Genomic DNA, 16225 nt, shown 5'->3' with positions numbered 1-16225 from the left:
GAGGCAGCGCTATGGTCTGGGTTTGCTTCAGTTGCTCAGGTCTAGGCTCAGCAACATTATGTGGCAATAGAGCAGTACCTCGGCATACGAGTTTAATCCGCTCCGGAGGCGACTACTTAGGGGAAAATAATGTAAATACAGATAATCCGTTCCAGCCACCCAACAATATTACAAATATTACCATATGGATTATATTTCCAACACTATAATTATATTTTTGCATATAAAAACAATTCAAACATTTAGAAAAGACATGTAAATGAAATAAAATATGAAATAAATAGACATTAAACATCATTTATTAAACACCTTAATTTATGATTTCTATTGGCACCGCCTGCTTTAAACTGAAAGTCGCTCCGTTTTCTTTTTCCTGCCGTAGATGATAACATTATTGGGACCCATGGTGCTGTGTCGTCACAAAATCTTGTGCCAAGTCCCCAAGAAAATTTCAGTTCTTAATGTGAAATTTTGCACGGCAGGGTGTTTGTATGGTGAGGTACCTCTGTAATATAAAGTCAGCTGACGACCTGAATGTACTGAATGATCAGGTCATCACATCTGTGGAGTTTTTCTTCCCTGATGGCACGGCCACATTCCAGGAGTGTGAAGGAGTGGCTCTGGGAGCATGAGGAATCATTTTCACACATGAACTGGACACCACAGTGTGTGTAATCAAACTAAATGCTAGAGTGTGCTATATTTTTGGCCCAGACAGTGTATATAATATAATATAAATAGTGTGGTGTTGTCTTTTGGCACAGAAAGTGAAACAAGTGTCCAGAAGCCTGCGGATGTGTATAACTTTATCAAGGAAGCTCGGTCTCCAGACGGTCCGGGCAGTCAGGAGAATCAGTGCTCGGTCCCATCACCCAGAGAGGCCCGGCTGCCGGAGATCTCCTCCGCGACTCTGACCGCAGGCTCCAACCTACAGGTGAAAGTCATTATTAATGCTTCAGGAGAGATTGCAGACTTTGGTGAGAGAGTTTCACATAGACCACATTGAAAAGTCAGGATAAGACTTCTGATAAGGACCTGACCACCGATTTGCCATAATGCTACTTTGAAAAAGCTCTCCATCATTGCACTATAACTAATGGAAGCATGTCTGCTCTGTTACTGGCTCCCATCCAGTCTGTCCTCTCTTTTTTTTTTTAGTGGATGCTTTTTTTTTGTACTTTCTCCTCCCTTGTGTTTGAAGTCATGTGGTTTGTGTCTGTCTTTATCTCGGCCCTGTCCACCTACGACCCAGAGCTCAGAGTTACTCAGTCAAGCATCAGCAGAGGATCAGACAAACACTCAGCACATACCTCCTGCTCAGCCGGTCTCCATCACCACCTCCGCACCCCCCATCAAATCAGGTCTTACTCTTGTGAAGGTGAGTGAAATTTAGGGGTGATCTCATTTACTGCAATGTTCTCGGTCAAATGGGTGGTGACTCAACAAGGTCTGGCTGTCAGCGAGTAACAGAGTGCTGAATTGTGTTGGTAAAGAAAACAGAAGTTATGTACGACATTAAATCATATCTGCGGTTTAAAAGAGCAATAACTGGAACAGAGCACGCAGTGGAAGGCGTCAGACCTCAGACCGTTCTGCTTATCTGTGATATGGCCTGTTTTTCAAGAACGTAAAACAAATCATTTTGTACTTCGGCATTAATGCCAAGGATCGAATATAATTTAACTTTTATTTTGTAAACCTAAGGGAGGAATGAACAAGCCGTTCTTACTTCTTCAGAAGCGTAACATGAACCTTACCTTGGTGGTTTGATTCATTTGATCTGGCCTTCTGCCTATAAATCTTTCTTTAATAATACAGTTATAAAGCATCCTGCGGAGGAAGCAGTGGAATACTGACACTAAACTTTCAGTCTCTTGACAGTGAGATTGTTTCCCCGTCACGGCTACCTTATGCCAAAACCAAGGCTGAAAAGCTTAATTAAATTGAGTGAACAGACGAAGCAGCAGCTGTCTCCTGTCTTCTGTTAAACTTTTATTACGCACACAAAAGACCTGATGGAAGTCTAATCCCACAAACTGAACTTAGGGCAGTGCGTTTATCATAATCTGCAGCCTCGAAGCACGCTCCACATTTTTGTCCCAAGCGTTGTCCTTCCCGTTTAAGGAGTGTGCCTGGATCCAAGCATCTGTGCTTATACAAGCAAACCTGAAATGATATTCTTACAGCTCACTGGCTTTCAGCTCTCCCCCTCAGATGCCAGGCCCTTTTTCGTGTATATCCTGTAGTTGAACATTTTGAAACAATAAGGGTCATGTCCTCTTCCAGCATCCTGTTTCCCCATCCTGCCATTCTAGACAGATGTTGACTTTCAGCCTTATATCTATCCGCTAGTGAGGGTGAAATGTCATCAAGTGGTTTTTCGTTTCAATTAAGGCCGGCAGTTCTGTGTGCACCGGCAGGTAATCATTCATATATGGTATATAGTTGACTTCGAAAGTATTGGAACAGCATGGCCAATTAAGGTTAAGGCTTTGGACTGCCAACCAGAAGGTCCCAGGTTCAAACCCCAGCACCACCATGCTACTACTGTTTAACCCTTGTGCAAGGCCCTTACCCCTCAACTTGTCTGACGTGTAACGAGATAAAATCTAAGTCACTCTAAAAAAGTGTGCCTGCTAAATGCTGTGAATGTAAAAAAATGTATAAATCCATGATGAAGTTCCTCCAAATTAGATCCGATGATGATGATGATTATATATGATTATTCTGTAATATTTCTGTAGACTTTTGAATACATTCTGTTATTTCAGTCATGAGTTACATCATCTATAAATATTTTCAGAAGTATCCGTGCATGCCCAAGCCATATAACACTGCTCTCTCTCTCTCTCTCTCTCTCTCTCTCTCTCTCTCTCTCTCCTGTTCCAATATTTCTGATAAAGTTTCAGATTTAAATAGCAGGAAATGAGCGTGGAAATTCAGCTCTATTGTCTCATCTATTCTGTATCTGTCCTCAGTGTAGAGCGACAGCAAAAGCAATGGCCTTTGTCTCCTCTTCCCTCGTTTCAGCAAACTCAACCCAAGCTTCCCGGTGAAAAAAGCCGCAGCAAAAAGAGCAAAGACCCCAAGCCAAGGGTAAAGAAGCTCAAATACCACCTGTATGTTCCGCCAGACCAAAAGCAGGAGCCCAGCGAGGCCCCCATGGACTCGACCTACGCCCGGTTGCTTCAGCAGCAGCAGCAGTTTCTCCACCTGCAGATCCTCAGCCAGCAGCAACAGCACTACAGCTACCAGGCCATTCTACCTGCACCTGCACCTGCACCTTTCAGGTGTGTGACTACGACTCACTTGTTTACAAAAACACTCTAAAATTCTCCGGCTCGCCAGCGTCCTGCCTAATGCCCCGTGCAGCATGTTTTATAACAGTCAGGTGAGACTGGTGATTATTTAAAGCGTATGTATAAAGTCAATGTATGCCGCCTATTAATTATAGGAATAGAATCATTTCATGATGTTATGTTGGTGGTACGATTGGACCAGAATGCATTTGTTATCAGGCTGTCCAGAACCGTCATAAAAAAAAAAAAAAAACAGCCTGCTGTCATGTGACTGAACTTTAAAGATCTGAATGTTTAACAGTAACAGACAGTGTAATGTTTAACTTTACCTCCTTTGAACAATGCCAGGTTGCTCAGGCAAAATGCCAAGTAGTTATAATCTTTTTAATTATTAATAATGTTAACGTTTCCGTTACTTGGTTTGATCTGTGATCCTTAAGTTCATCTAAACTCTGGCATTAAGTGTCTTGATGTTCTGAATAACTCTCTACATGGCTTAGCCTCACCTTTTAGCCTGAGCTTAGAGAACGAGTCAGAGCACGGCACTTCCTCACATTCTTGTGCTCCCTGACCCGTGTTTATGCCAGACAAACTCCTGCTGCCATTGCCCGTAACAAAGCGTGTTGATTGTAAAAGATGAGAACACAGGAAGTTCTGTTTTAATCAACCTCCTGGGATTCACGTGTTTTTCTCCTGTGTGTATGACAGGCCTTTGCCTAAGGTTCAGAGCAGCTGTTCTAACATGGCCGTGGGAAACAACCAAGCTTCACCTGTAGCGTCCCTGCCCAGTGCTACCCCTGGACTCGGCACCAACAGCGTGAACAGCCACAAGCCTGGTCCTCTGCCCGCTAACTTAGACGAAATGAAGGTGTGTGATATTGTATGGTGTAGAGCCTTCTGTGTGACGTACAGGGATGCTTGTTTACAGGTGGTATTTTTGGATATGATACAGATGAGATAAACAAAGCAACTGACTTCGATTCAAGTTGACCAATGTGTTAATGATGTTAGTAGAAGCTGATCATGCATATGTTGTGAGTGGAAGCTTGTAATGTATATGTTGTGAGTGGCAGCCAATGTGTGTATGTTGAGTAGTAACATATGCTATGGGTGATAGCTTTATAGTGCGCATGTTGTGAGTGGCAGCCGATGCTGTGTATGTTGTGAAAGGCAGTATTAGAATTAGTAGTGTGCATGTTGTGAGTGGCAGCTTATATTGTGTATGTTTGAGTAGCAGCTCACAACTGTGAGAATAAACAATGGTGCTTATTCTGTGAGTGATGGCTTTATAGTGCATATGCTGTGTGTGGCAGCAGATACTGTGTATGTTGTTAGTGGCAGCCGATGGTGCATCTGTGGTGAGACGCAGCCCACTGCTGCGTATATTGTTAGTGGCAGCAGATGGTGCATGCATTGTCAGTGGCAGTTGATGATGCATGCATTATGAGTGGCAGGCAATAGTGCTTACGTTTAGAGTGGCAGCCAATAGTGTATGTATGGTAACTGGGAGCCGATAGTGCGTACATTGTGAGTGGTAGCCAATGGTGTGTATGTTGTGAGTGGCAGCTGGTGATGTGTATGTTGTGAGTGGCAGCTGATGATGTGTATGTTGTGAGTGGCAGCTGATGATGTGTATGTTGTGAGAAGCAGCTGATGTTGTGTGTGTTGTGAGTGGCAGCTGATGTTGTGTGTGTTGTGAGTGGCAGCTGATGTTGTGTGTGTTGTGAGTGGCAGCTGTTGTTGTGTGTGTTGTGAGTGGCAGCTGATGTTCTGTATGTTGTGAGTGGCAGTTGATGTTGTGTGTGTTGTGAGTGGCAGCTGATGGTTTGTCTGTTGGCAACCAGACCCAAGGACTAATAACCTAACTTTGCTATACTCAGAGATTGCCTTTAAGAACATGGCAACACAGTTAACGTTTAAATGCTTTGTTGGCAGCCGTCTGTAGTGAAGAGGGCAACGTGTAGTTTTTCCTGTATTTTTTGTTGATCGCTCTTATTCTTGTGGTGTCACTTTTTCATTATGTTTTAGGTCGATGTGTTTTTCTTATCTGTGTTATTAGTTGTTATACCCTGCCTTAGATTCAGCAGTAATTGGTTAGAATTGACGGCAGAGAGAGATGTGGGTACTGTTTGTGCCTTTGGATTCACTGCTTTTTATTCCTCAATGGTGAAAATAAAGTTCTTAGTACTTAATGGAAATTCAGTTTGGACTTTTTTTGCACCAATTATAATAAAAACAATGCATACACAAAAATTTGTGCGTCTTGTTTTTGTTGAACTGTACCTTTAATTACTGTTATACATCTGATGTTCTCTTGCAGGTGGCCGAACTTAAAATTGAGTTGAAGCGACGGGGTCTTCCTGTATCTGGCACTAAAACAGACCTCATAGAGAGGCTTAAGCCCTACCAGGAGAGCCACCAGGTCGCTAGAACTCAGCCGAGTGAGACCAATGGCGTCATTCCTCCGCTGATCAATCACAAGACAGAAAGCATGAGCATGACTCCCCCAGTGTCTCCTGTGCACTCAGAGCTTTCCACTGGAAGTATGGAGGAGACCAGCGACAACAAAGAGCTAGCCGCTACATCTCCATCCATCATGAAGACAGAGGATACATCAATGGATTCCACAGGAACTAATAGAGACCAGAGCCTGTATGAGAAGGAGCGGCAGATAGAGGAACTGATTCGGAAGCTGGAGCAGGAGCAGCGTCTGGTGGAGGAGCTCAAGATGCAGCTGGAGGTGGAAAAGAGGAACCAACAGGGAGCAACGCATCCGCAGCAGCAAAGTGAGCTCGAAACTTGTAAGAGGATAAAAGAGGAGCGTGATGTCTTCTCCAGCTGTACCTCCAGTCTGGAAGAGGAAGAACCCCAATCCCAGGCGCAGACACACCAGTTCTACATTACTGCACAAGGAGCGCCGGCCTCCCAGAACATCCTCAGCACTCAGACGGAGCAACATGTCCTTTCTACAACCGTCCATCTCCCACAGGTCCCACTTCACCATGAAGTACTGGAGTTATTCCTTGTTTAAACAGTCTCATCGTTCTGTATCCTAATTTTGTCTTTTCTGTGCAGACGGGACCGGTTCTCCAAACCCCAGAGAGTGCGTCATTTCAGCAGCACACAAATTCGCCCCAGTCTGCACCTCAAGTAAGCACGAGTTTTACCCATTACTGTGCACATTTGATTTATGGATTTGTTGCCATGTTCCTCATTCTGCATTTTATTTCCCAGAATCGGTCATTGTGTTTGCGTAATCGTTAAACAAGCACTTATCAATAATAAAACTACCTGTTGTCATTTTATCCGACTTATTATTACATTCCGTTCCACTTCACTTCATAAATCCACTTCAGTGTGTTCTCTCTCATAATGACACGCTCGCTTGGAATGCTCTTCTACTGCGCACAGATTGAGCTCTCCCACTTTTCTCCAAGCTAAGTTCAGCTGGTGAATTCCTCTCTTAATAGCGTCAAAGCCTGGCTGCAGTCTGGCACACAGTGCGCGCGCACACACACACACACACACACACACACACAGTGACTGAAACCTCACTAGCAGTGTGTCCTCAGATGACGTCCGTGTGCAGCGTCTCAGGCTCGAACTCGGGGCCGAATCAGGAGCAACACAGATCTGAAGCCGCGCAGTCGCGTTCACCTGGACGCAGTCCTCCAAACGCGTTCACCGCCAAAGTAAGCGTGTGTCTGTGACCCGCGTCTGTCTGTAACTGAATGAAAGATGAACATGTGCCACGGAACAGGAAAATGAAATGTATGCTTTGTGTTTTCCCACGTTAGCCGAGCTCCCCCCGCCCCCCCACCCTCATCCTCCCGCCATCTCCATTCAGCAATCATCAGAGCCCCAAGAACAAAGACCCGCCGCGCTACGAGGAGGCCGTCAAACAGACTCGAGCACTTCAGGCTACCTTGCAGGTAAACTCGCTTTCTTCTGTCTATAGGATACCAGATAGACCATTAATCGTTGATCCTCACATGCCGTCCATCTAAAACTCACTTAGAAGATGATCATGAGCGTTTCACAGAGGGGAGGGGATATTCAGAGACGGGTCGTGTGTTTGTATGACAGTGAGGAAGATGCGGGGGTGGGGGGAGCCTGAGCGAGGTGTCCTCCTTCGATGCTTTGCGTGGAGTTAAACAATATTTTATTCATTTTTAAAAATGTACATTTTATTATGGTGACAGTCAGGGTGTGAGAAACACTGGGTTGTGCTGCTAGAACAGTTTAAATATTAATATTAATTATTGATTGTTAACATGATTAAGTGCTAATTTCATACAACGTGCCGCATCTGTCGAGCTGAAGATAAATGAATTTGTATATAAAAGTTTGTTCTATGTATTTGTTTTTACACCCAAAAAAAAAATCATTAAATTCCCAAAGAACACTAAACTAGTGTAAACCTTGATGTGCCGCTTTCACTGTGAAGAAGTCCATGTGATGCGCGTCACATCGAGCAGGAGGTCACGCTGGCGTTCGTTCTGTCACTCAGCCAAGAACAGAAATCTAAAAACTTGGGCTCAGTTTTATTGCCCTGCCCTCAGTTTTATTGCCCTGCCCACATTCACCTTTATCATGTCCTTAATCCGAGCCAGTTCAGCTGCCGAGACTCCAGAGGTCATGAGGTCAAGCTGCTGATATATATATATTCTCATACACACAGCTGCAGTGAAATTCTTCTTTTCTGGCCGTTAGTAACCACATTGCACTTCCTGCTCTCCTGAGCTTTTTAATGAAGTTTTACAGCTTACACACTTCAGCTTTGGCCCGTACACACACTCAGGGATTTACAGCTGATTGTAAATTTTTAGTTCAGTTTGACTCGCGCAAATGTTTGATGAATGAGTGCGGGTGTTTTTGATAATCCTCCTACATTTTACGCGAACACTGAGGACAGTGTCTTTTAACATTTCAATGTTTTTTTGTCTTTCTCCAAGATTCCCACTGCAGTCAGTCAGCACATGGACGACTTGTTTGATGTCCTGATTGAGAGCGGAGGTGAGAACAAACTCTTAAACAGCAGCAATTTTTAAAGAAATGTAATAAAAAAAAAGAAATTAAATTCTTAGTACGATGTCGAGGTCACACCTCTGAGCTGCTGTCACTCACACGTTTGAGTTAAACTCAGACCAGAGTCACATCAGGATCTCCCAAACCTCTACTAATTCCAATAAAAATGAAGGTGATGATTTTTCTCACAGTAATTACTGCAAAAGTCTTTGATCTCTGATCCCGATCCCCTGATTTTGTCTTTCCCAGAGATCTCCCCACTGCTCAGAGAAGATCCCCTGTCTCCTGATAAACTCCTGCCCGTGACAGCCAGCGTCACCACTCTCCCCATCAACACAGCGCTGTCTCGTCCTCCTCCTCAGGTCCACGTCGCCCACATGCCCAGTCTGGTGGCACTGGCATCGGACCACCAGCTGGAGGCTCTCCTGGACGGAACGCTGCCAGCGAACACGGAGCCCCACACTCTGCGGCTTATCGAAGAACTCCACAGCCAGTTCTTGGAGCCACCCCGTTCCCCCATGGACACCGGTGAGATGAGGTTCTCCGTTTCATCGCCCCCGTCCCTCCACCTGCACGACACCAACCTGGACAACATGGACTGGTTGGAACTGACCGTGCCAGGCTCGGGGGGCGTCTCTGCACCACCTGCCATCTTCTCCTCAGACTTCCTAGACTCTCCGGATGTGCAGTGGGACTGAGAGTGCGTAGACCACACGCTTTGTAGAGCTTCAGCGGTGGAATAGTGGAGCGGACACGGAGGACGGGGATCTCTCCTGGTCCTGTTGAAATCGTGCGCGGCCTTCCCGGATCTCTGCATCGAAGACGCGCTTTAACAGTTGCAGTGTTTTATGTCGGACTGGTTTACGTTGGTGCACTAAAGACTGTCCTCGAAGACAGAAATCGTTTTTGTAAAGTATACTTTTTTTAACCTTTCTGTTTTTATTTTATGCAACGTTGCCAGCGTGGTTTGGTCTAACACACACGCAGCAGCTCTAAATATCTGAATTTTGTGAGACATACAGTACAGCGTTCCAAAGACTCGGACCAGAGAGTGAGTTTGTTAGTTAAAGTGAGGACGAGGTTCGTCTACAGAGAAACTCATCTAGGTGGACACAAGCAGTGTGTGTGTGTGCTGGGTGTCTCCACGTCAGTCATTCAGTTTTCCTCCCGCGGTCTAGAGACATGCAGTGTAGCGAGGTGCATTAACATTTACAGCACCTGGCACACGCCCTTAACCAGAGCGACTTGTTATCCGTTTTTACGTCTGAGCGGTTTGAAGGTTAAGGGCCTTGCTCAAGGGCCCAACAGTGGCAACTTGGTGGTGCTGGGGTTTGAACCTGAGACCTTGTGATCAGCGGTACAACACCTTCACCACTTCACTAGTCTATTACTTTAGCTTATAGTGTATGAATAGTGTGTGTGTGTGTGTGTGGAGGTTGGCATTATCATCACTGTCAGCACACACAGACACACACACACTACAGTGTTGGGGTGTACAGGGTGGATTTAATTCAAAACCAGGACTCGTGTGTCAGCTTTAGTGGTCACGTCATGTTACTCACCAGTGCCTTGAAAAACAGAAAAAACAGACCTGGTGCTTCAGTTTAATGTTTATTTTATTGCAATTTAATCCATAAAACACAAACATGAAATGAACATGTGAGCAATAATTTAATGTCTGTAAGCAATTTATAAAAATGTCAAACTCATGTTACAAAGTAACATTTTCCTTTTGCTCATTTGAATCACAATCTGTAAAACAGGAACGCTCCACAACATCTCCCAGCAACAAATCGCTGCGTGTAGACCGGCTGGTTTAATTTAGTGGTTGGCTTTAACTTCACTGTTGTTCTACTAGAAGAGGTACAGGTAGCAGGTCCTTGCATCTAGAATGTACCGCCATCAGAAAACCACGATTACTTTCAGACAACTGTGTGTGATGGAGCAGATGGAAAGACAGAGGTCCAGCGTTTGGTCAAATGTCTTGTCAAGTGTTTATACTTGTTTATTCTTCAGTTCATAATATTTAGTTGGGGTCTTGAGCAATACCTCTAATGTGATCTATGTGGGTGGAGCAATTATTGATTAGAATCGTAACAAAATCAGGAAAAAGGGAGCATTGGTACTGGGATATTAACCAAACCGCAGTACAGTTGAATGGTGTCGTGATATCGTATCGTATCGTCTGGTCCCTGGTGATCCTCGTCCCTGGTGTTCCTCGTCTCTGGTGATCCTCGTCCCTGGTGTTCCTCGTCCCCGGTGTTCCTCGTCCCTGGTGATCCTCGTCCCTGGTGTTCCTCGTTCCTGGTGATGACAGACGTTTGTGATCGCTCTGATCGAGAGCCTTTATTCTCCACAAGTGGTAGAAGCTGAACGAGAGAACTCTCTCTGCACTGTGACTCTCTCACTTTTAAAGTCCAGGGACTCGAACCTTCCCACTCTCACTGTAGAATGTCCTCATGTTGTCCTTGGTATTTTATTTTTATTTGTTTGTTTGTTTTTAAATAATAAGCTTTGTTGAGTTCCAATAATTAAGGTCGCTCAAATTAAGATCGCTCCTGTTCAATGGATTTCAAGCAGGCAACGTTTTTTTTCTGTGGTACGTGTGCAGGAAAAACAGCTTGTCTTGTATTTCTTACTTATTTTTGTTTATGCATTTGGCTCAGTCCATGAAAACTGCACCGAACTGTGAGATGAGGGTGAAATTCCAGAATGTTTTCTTACCCTAACATTAGCATCAGACATAAGAGGGGTCAGGCACAGGGGTCAGGCGATAAGATCCCCACTGGGACATGAGTTACAAAGCATCGCATTTACAGCATTATGCATTTAAGACTTAAGGAATTCATAACACTCACTCACTCACTCATCATCTACACCGCTTAATCCTGTATTCAGGGCCGCAGTGGCGGAGCCTATCCCAGGAGGCTTAGGGCACGAGGTGGGGTACACCCTGGCCAATCCATTGCACACACACTATGGGCAATTTGAAAACACCAATCTTTGGACTGTGGGAGGAAACCGGAGTACCCGGAGGGAACCCACCAAGTACAGGGAGAACATGCAAGCTCCATGCACACAGAGACGGGAATTGAGCCTGGCAGGAATCGAACCTGGACCTTGGAGGGGCAAAGCGACAGTGCTAACCACTACACCACCGTGCCACCATTCATATAGTAAACTTAGTAAGAAGGAGCCCTAACGCTGGCTGTAGTTGTTCTGTTTTCCTGTAGCTGTGAGCTGACGTCGCAATGACATTCCACTCCCAGAATAGCGCTGTTATTAAAAGTTTAAACAACGTTGAAATAATGTTAAATGACAAACAACCCAAACACAACATCACATACTCACAACAACGAAATTGTAATCTTTATTTGGGGGGGTTTATGCTAATTAACATCCATTGGCTTTACGAGTCGATGTTTGACTTTTTAACAGGGTTTAGATTCCAATCAGACACAACAGCTTCCCACAAACAGCGTGTGTATCTTGTGTCACACACCTCTTCATGTTGTAATGTCACCTCTATGTTTCAGTTACCTTTATAAATATTACTCTACTGTAACATGTGGACCGCACGGCGTCCGTGCTGCGTTTTTTGACAGTATGTACTCGTGGTCCACCTTCAGGGTCTCGGGTTCGATTCCCACCTCAGGTCTGTGTGTGTGGAGTTTGCAGGTTCTCAAACCCGTGCTTGGTGGGTTTTCTCCCACAGCCCGAAGACATGCAGACTAGGCTAATTGGTGTTGCCAAATTGCCTGTAGTTTGTGTGTGTGTGAGCGCCCCAGGATTAGGACCCTGTCCTGAGTGTTCCCCACCTGGTTTCCGTCTCCAAGGATAGGTTCCAGGTTTGAAGGATAAAGCAGTATAGACGAGTGAGTGAGTGAGAACAGTTCGCCCTCTAGTGGTCCAGTGGTAGTCATCATCTTTACTACATTGTGTTCGGGGCATTTCACCACTGTCTCCTCATCTCTTTTACTCAGCGTTGTTCCAACATTTTTTCATAAAAAAATCTTTCAAATTTACTCTGTGTATCTTTTTCTAATTTATTGTTATAAAAAACACACTATTTACACACACACACGTTAAAGTCAAACGCATAATATTTCTTTTTACCTTTACAGCAAGTTTATTTATAATGTGTACAAGGGTGTGTAAACTTTTTACAAGAGGTCATCTGTGTAATTTTGAATATTATTAGGATTAAAAAAAAAAAAAAACGTGTTAAAATTCCACCAGGGGTGTGTAAACTTATGAGCAGAACTGTTTAATAGGTCCTGTGTAAATTACAGACATAATGCAGAAATGACCAAAAGACCTTGCTGTGTTCACTGGCGTGCCTTCATCACACACACACACACACACGAGCAACAATAACGCACAAAAAAGGTTGTAATAAAACTAAAATAAACAGCATCTTCTTTCGCTGGTGTAAAGCGTCTGTGTCTCAGTTCAAAAAGTGTCTCATCCTTGGGGACGGTGACAGGACATGAGTAAGCAGTACAAAATACGAGGAACGTTTATTCTTACCCAGAACTTGTCTTCTGTCGAACTGTTCTGGACAATAAGGTACTCAAGTTTAGCTTCAGTTCTGTTTCTTCCTGCGTGTTTATTATTTTTTTGGGTTGGTTAGTTTTTTTTGCACATGAAAATATTTATTCTTTATTATTATTTACGATATGCCATGTGCCGGTGTAAATAATGAGGCGTGGATGTGACTGTACATAACTCTCTGTCCTGTACATATATGTCTCAGTGTCATTAAACTGTGTCCTGCCTTCACACTCAAAGCTCGTTGTGTTTATTCAGACACGCCGTCTCTCCCAGACTCCATCTTTCCTCTGCCTCCTCACGTGACTTTCTCCTCACATCTTGGTGCTTGTGTGTATGTGACTGCGGCACTTGGGGCATTTGTGCTTGACGTCTTTGAACGAGCTGATGCAGAACGGGATGAGACAGCAGCCGGCGATGCAGCTGAGAGACGACACAGTAGTAGACATGACGTGTGGATTAATTATAAAAATTAATTATCTCATAAAAGAAAAACATAAAGCAAAGACAACAACTAATGAAACTGCTGAAATTACTGAGGATATGGGTGCAAAAACTGTCCAACGGGTTAAAAAAAATAGGAAATGTTTAATAAGACACTCACCAGACGAAGATAGACGCCAGGCAGACGAGCCACGTGGTGTTCCCAATCACGGTGCTGACGTCGGTGGTAACGTACTCTCCACAGAAAGGGCACAGAGTTTGTGATGGATGACGTGAGAGTTTCTCTACATCCAAAATCACCTGAGGAGCTGAAACACACACGTTTCAAAATAAACACCACACTTCAGTCCACCATAACAGGAATCCATGCTTGAAAGCAGAAGCTCTTGATGCTCCTGAAAGATAGCACTGTGATAAACATTCTTGAAAGGCTCTCATTCCTCAGGAAGTCTGTTGCTACCTTTAACCACGTCCTGTTTTCTCCAGCATGTATATGTTTCTGTCAAGCTAAACACTTCAGGCAGAGATCACTACAGGAAAACCACAAAACACCGTTGTGACTCAAATCAGGTAACTGAAAGAACAGTACAATACGCAGGATACACGAGTGAGACGATATGGTTAGTAACGAGCCTCGATGTGAAACATTCACACGATGAACAGTACGTACACCACTCTGAATATCAAAGTAGCTGCTTCATCATAAGACGCCCCTCATACCACATTTGGTCATATGATCGGACTGCCTGTCTGATTTACATCTGGAACACCGGATGTGCGGATGTATGAAAGTCCCAGTCCTTGTTATTGTGAGTGTGAAATGGTGTACGGGAGAGATGGCTCGGCCTCACCGGTAAAAGATGTATCATCCGGGAGCACGAGAAAACGGAACGAGAAGGGTACTGAATGTGTCCAATGAAGATTAATCCAGTCATGGAATATAATCCACCGTAACAACAATCAAGCTCTCTTTCTCTCATCCAAAATGCAGCGCGCTGTCTCATCTCTCCGTGTCGGCACGCTTGCCGGTTCCGGCTTTATACCGGTGCACGTGACTCGACGCCGCTTCCGGGTCCTCTCGCGCTGCGATCGCGCATGCTCGCGAGAGCTTAACCCTGTGACCAACACAGTCTATGGGGACAAGTAAAACCAGTTAAGGCATCTTTCTGTGCACAGGTGAGCCGCATTAGCTCCGTAACCCTTTCCCTGTTATTTAAATGCCCCTTTATGTGGCTGCGCTACATACCTAATCAGGGATGAGGCTGGAATCTTTTAATCAATCATAACCCAGAAGGCGGGATTTCTTTCTCCTCTCAGTTCATGCATGTGATGATGGATTTATTATTCTTATTGTTAAGGAATTAAACTTTGCGTTATATATTCTGTAATGTTACGTTGCAACATTCTGCTGTGTTTCTGCTGAGAAATAACAAATAAGGAACATTTCATTTCTTTCATAAAGCACAATCCCAGCAGGCTGAAGGGATGCGAACAGGACTCTAACAAGGTTCTACACGACACTAAAGCAAAAAATATATAGTAATATAGTATATTAGGAATAGTTATTTAGGAAGCGAGTACATCTTTACACCAGTTGTGTATAAAGGAATTCTGCACTGTACGTACGAGAACTCATCTTCTGTGTGTGTACGCATGTTTGTGGTCTTAGCCTCAAATATGATCACACCTGGCAAAATTAAAGAAGTGAAATCTCTTCTGACCTGTAAAGGACGGCGGTTTATCCACGGTGAAGATCTCGTTACTCAAAGGATCGTGTATTTGCAGTGTGGCTGGAAAACCAAAGAAAATCCGTTAGATGTGAAAGAGGGAGCGGAAGATAAAGTGTAAAAATCTGACAGTCGTGCAGGTTTAATCCTTACTAGATAAAGTTCCTTCCAGCCTCTCTTGTAAAGCTTGCAGGGCCAATTTCTTTTCTGAAAGTTCTTCGAGCTCCTCCTCGATTTGCTTACACTCCTCTTTCTTTGAAGATTCACTTACTGTTAATGAAAAAATAATAAAAATAATTTAAAAAAAAATTTTTAAACCTATGTTAAACCTCACCAGTGAAGACGAGCAGTGCTACAGGTGAGACACCCTGACCTCGCTCGGTGTAGCTGGTGTTCTGCCGGAACTCCTTTAGCACGCTCAGTAAACGCAGTCTGCTGTTCAGCTGCTCTCTGTGGAGCGTCAGCTTGTGCAGCTCCGTGGAGATCCATTCCAGCTCCTGCTGCTTCGCTGCTGTGGTCATGATGTACGACAAGAAGAAGAAGAAGACGATAGAAAGACGATTCTCTATCCTGAGCTCCAGAACGTGAAGTCCATACGCAGCATCGCAACACAATTCAAAAAATAATTAATTCCAATCAACAGTCCCGAGAGCGGTCAGACTAGCTCAGTGAGACACTGATCACAGCTGGACAAAATAAAGTTTTAATATGAATATGCGTTCACAAAAAAAAAAATTAATAATATTGTAAAAATAAAATAAGGTGGCTTAAAAAATCCTGGTCCATGAGCCATGAAAAATTCAGATTTGATCAGACAAAAAATAGAAATGGAATTGATAATAATAATATTAATAAAGCTCTCAACTCCTGAAGGTCTGGAAAGCGTCCGTTTTCAGAGCAGCGATCCTCTGTAATAAGATATCTGTCCTGAGGGAAGGTTCGACTAGGAAGTTTCATGCCATGACACCAGGAAAAGGTGCTGATATTTAAAAGATGTGGTCAGTGTGCACAGTCCTGGATTGCCACAGTCGTCTGATTTGCCAGATGAGTCTGAAACAAACAAAAATAAATAGTGGAAAGAAAGAGTATCAGGTTAAAAAAAGCTGGGCATTTCATCCATCCAGACTGGCATTACTAATGACCTCAGCCCCAGGCACACTCCAGACAATTACATTT

At 44.0% G+C, this 16225-nt stretch overlaps 2 protein-coding genes across 7 annotated transcripts in view; one reads left to right on the top strand and one right to left on the bottom strand.

Annotated features, from left to right (window-relative positions):
* mrtfbb (myocardin related transcription factor Bb) overlaps positions 1-10375 on the top strand; it is a 36487-nt gene extending 26112 nt beyond the window's left edge. For all 3 annotated transcript variants that reach the window (XM_053493265.1, XM_053493266.1, XM_053493267.1), the window contains 10 exons: positions 765-934; positions 1253-1378; positions 3031-3290; positions 4008-4167; positions 5620-6288; positions 6375-6449; positions 6872-6991; positions 7097-7231; positions 8255-8315; positions 8577-10375. In XM_053493265.1, coding sequence (XP_053349240.1) covers positions 765-934; positions 1253-1378; positions 3031-3290; positions 4008-4167; positions 5620-6288; positions 6375-6449; positions 6872-6991; positions 7097-7231; positions 8255-8315; positions 8577-9025 — 2225 coding nt within the window. In that variant the 3' untranslated portion in view covers positions 9026-10375. The remainder of the gene's footprint in view (positions 1-764; positions 935-1252; positions 1379-3030; positions 3291-4007; positions 4168-5619; positions 6289-6374; positions 6450-6871; positions 6992-7096; positions 7232-8254; positions 8316-8576) is intronic.
* Positions 10376-12955: 2580 nt separating this feature from the next.
* Positions 12956-16225, bottom strand: part of snrnp25 (small nuclear ribonucleoprotein 25) — an 18350-nt gene continuing 15080 nt past the window's right edge. For 3 of the 4 annotated variants that reach the window (XM_053493268.1, XM_053493270.1, XM_053493271.1), the window contains one exon: positions 15568-16099. Coding sequence is in view for 1 of the 4 variants with exons in the window: in XM_053493269.1 (XP_053349244.1) it covers positions 13193-13301; positions 13483-13630; positions 15044-15112; positions 15203-15319; positions 15423-15570 (591 nt within the window). In the remaining 3 variants the exon portion in view is untranslated. Of the gene's footprint in view, positions 13302-13482; positions 13631-15043; positions 15113-15202; positions 15320-15422; positions 16100-16225 lie in introns of those variants that run through there. The other variant, XM_053493269.1, reaches the window with a different exon arrangement.

This window comes from Clarias gariepinus, chromosome 3 (assembly GCF_024256425.1).
Source record: "Clarias gariepinus isolate MV-2021 ecotype Netherlands chromosome 3, CGAR_prim_01v2, whole genome shotgun sequence".
Lineage (NCBI taxonomy): Eukaryota > Metazoa > Chordata > Actinopteri > Siluriformes > Clariidae > Clarias > Clarias gariepinus.
Note: the sequence above shows the minus strand (reverse complement) of the source record. Positions and strands in the feature narration are given on the sequence as shown.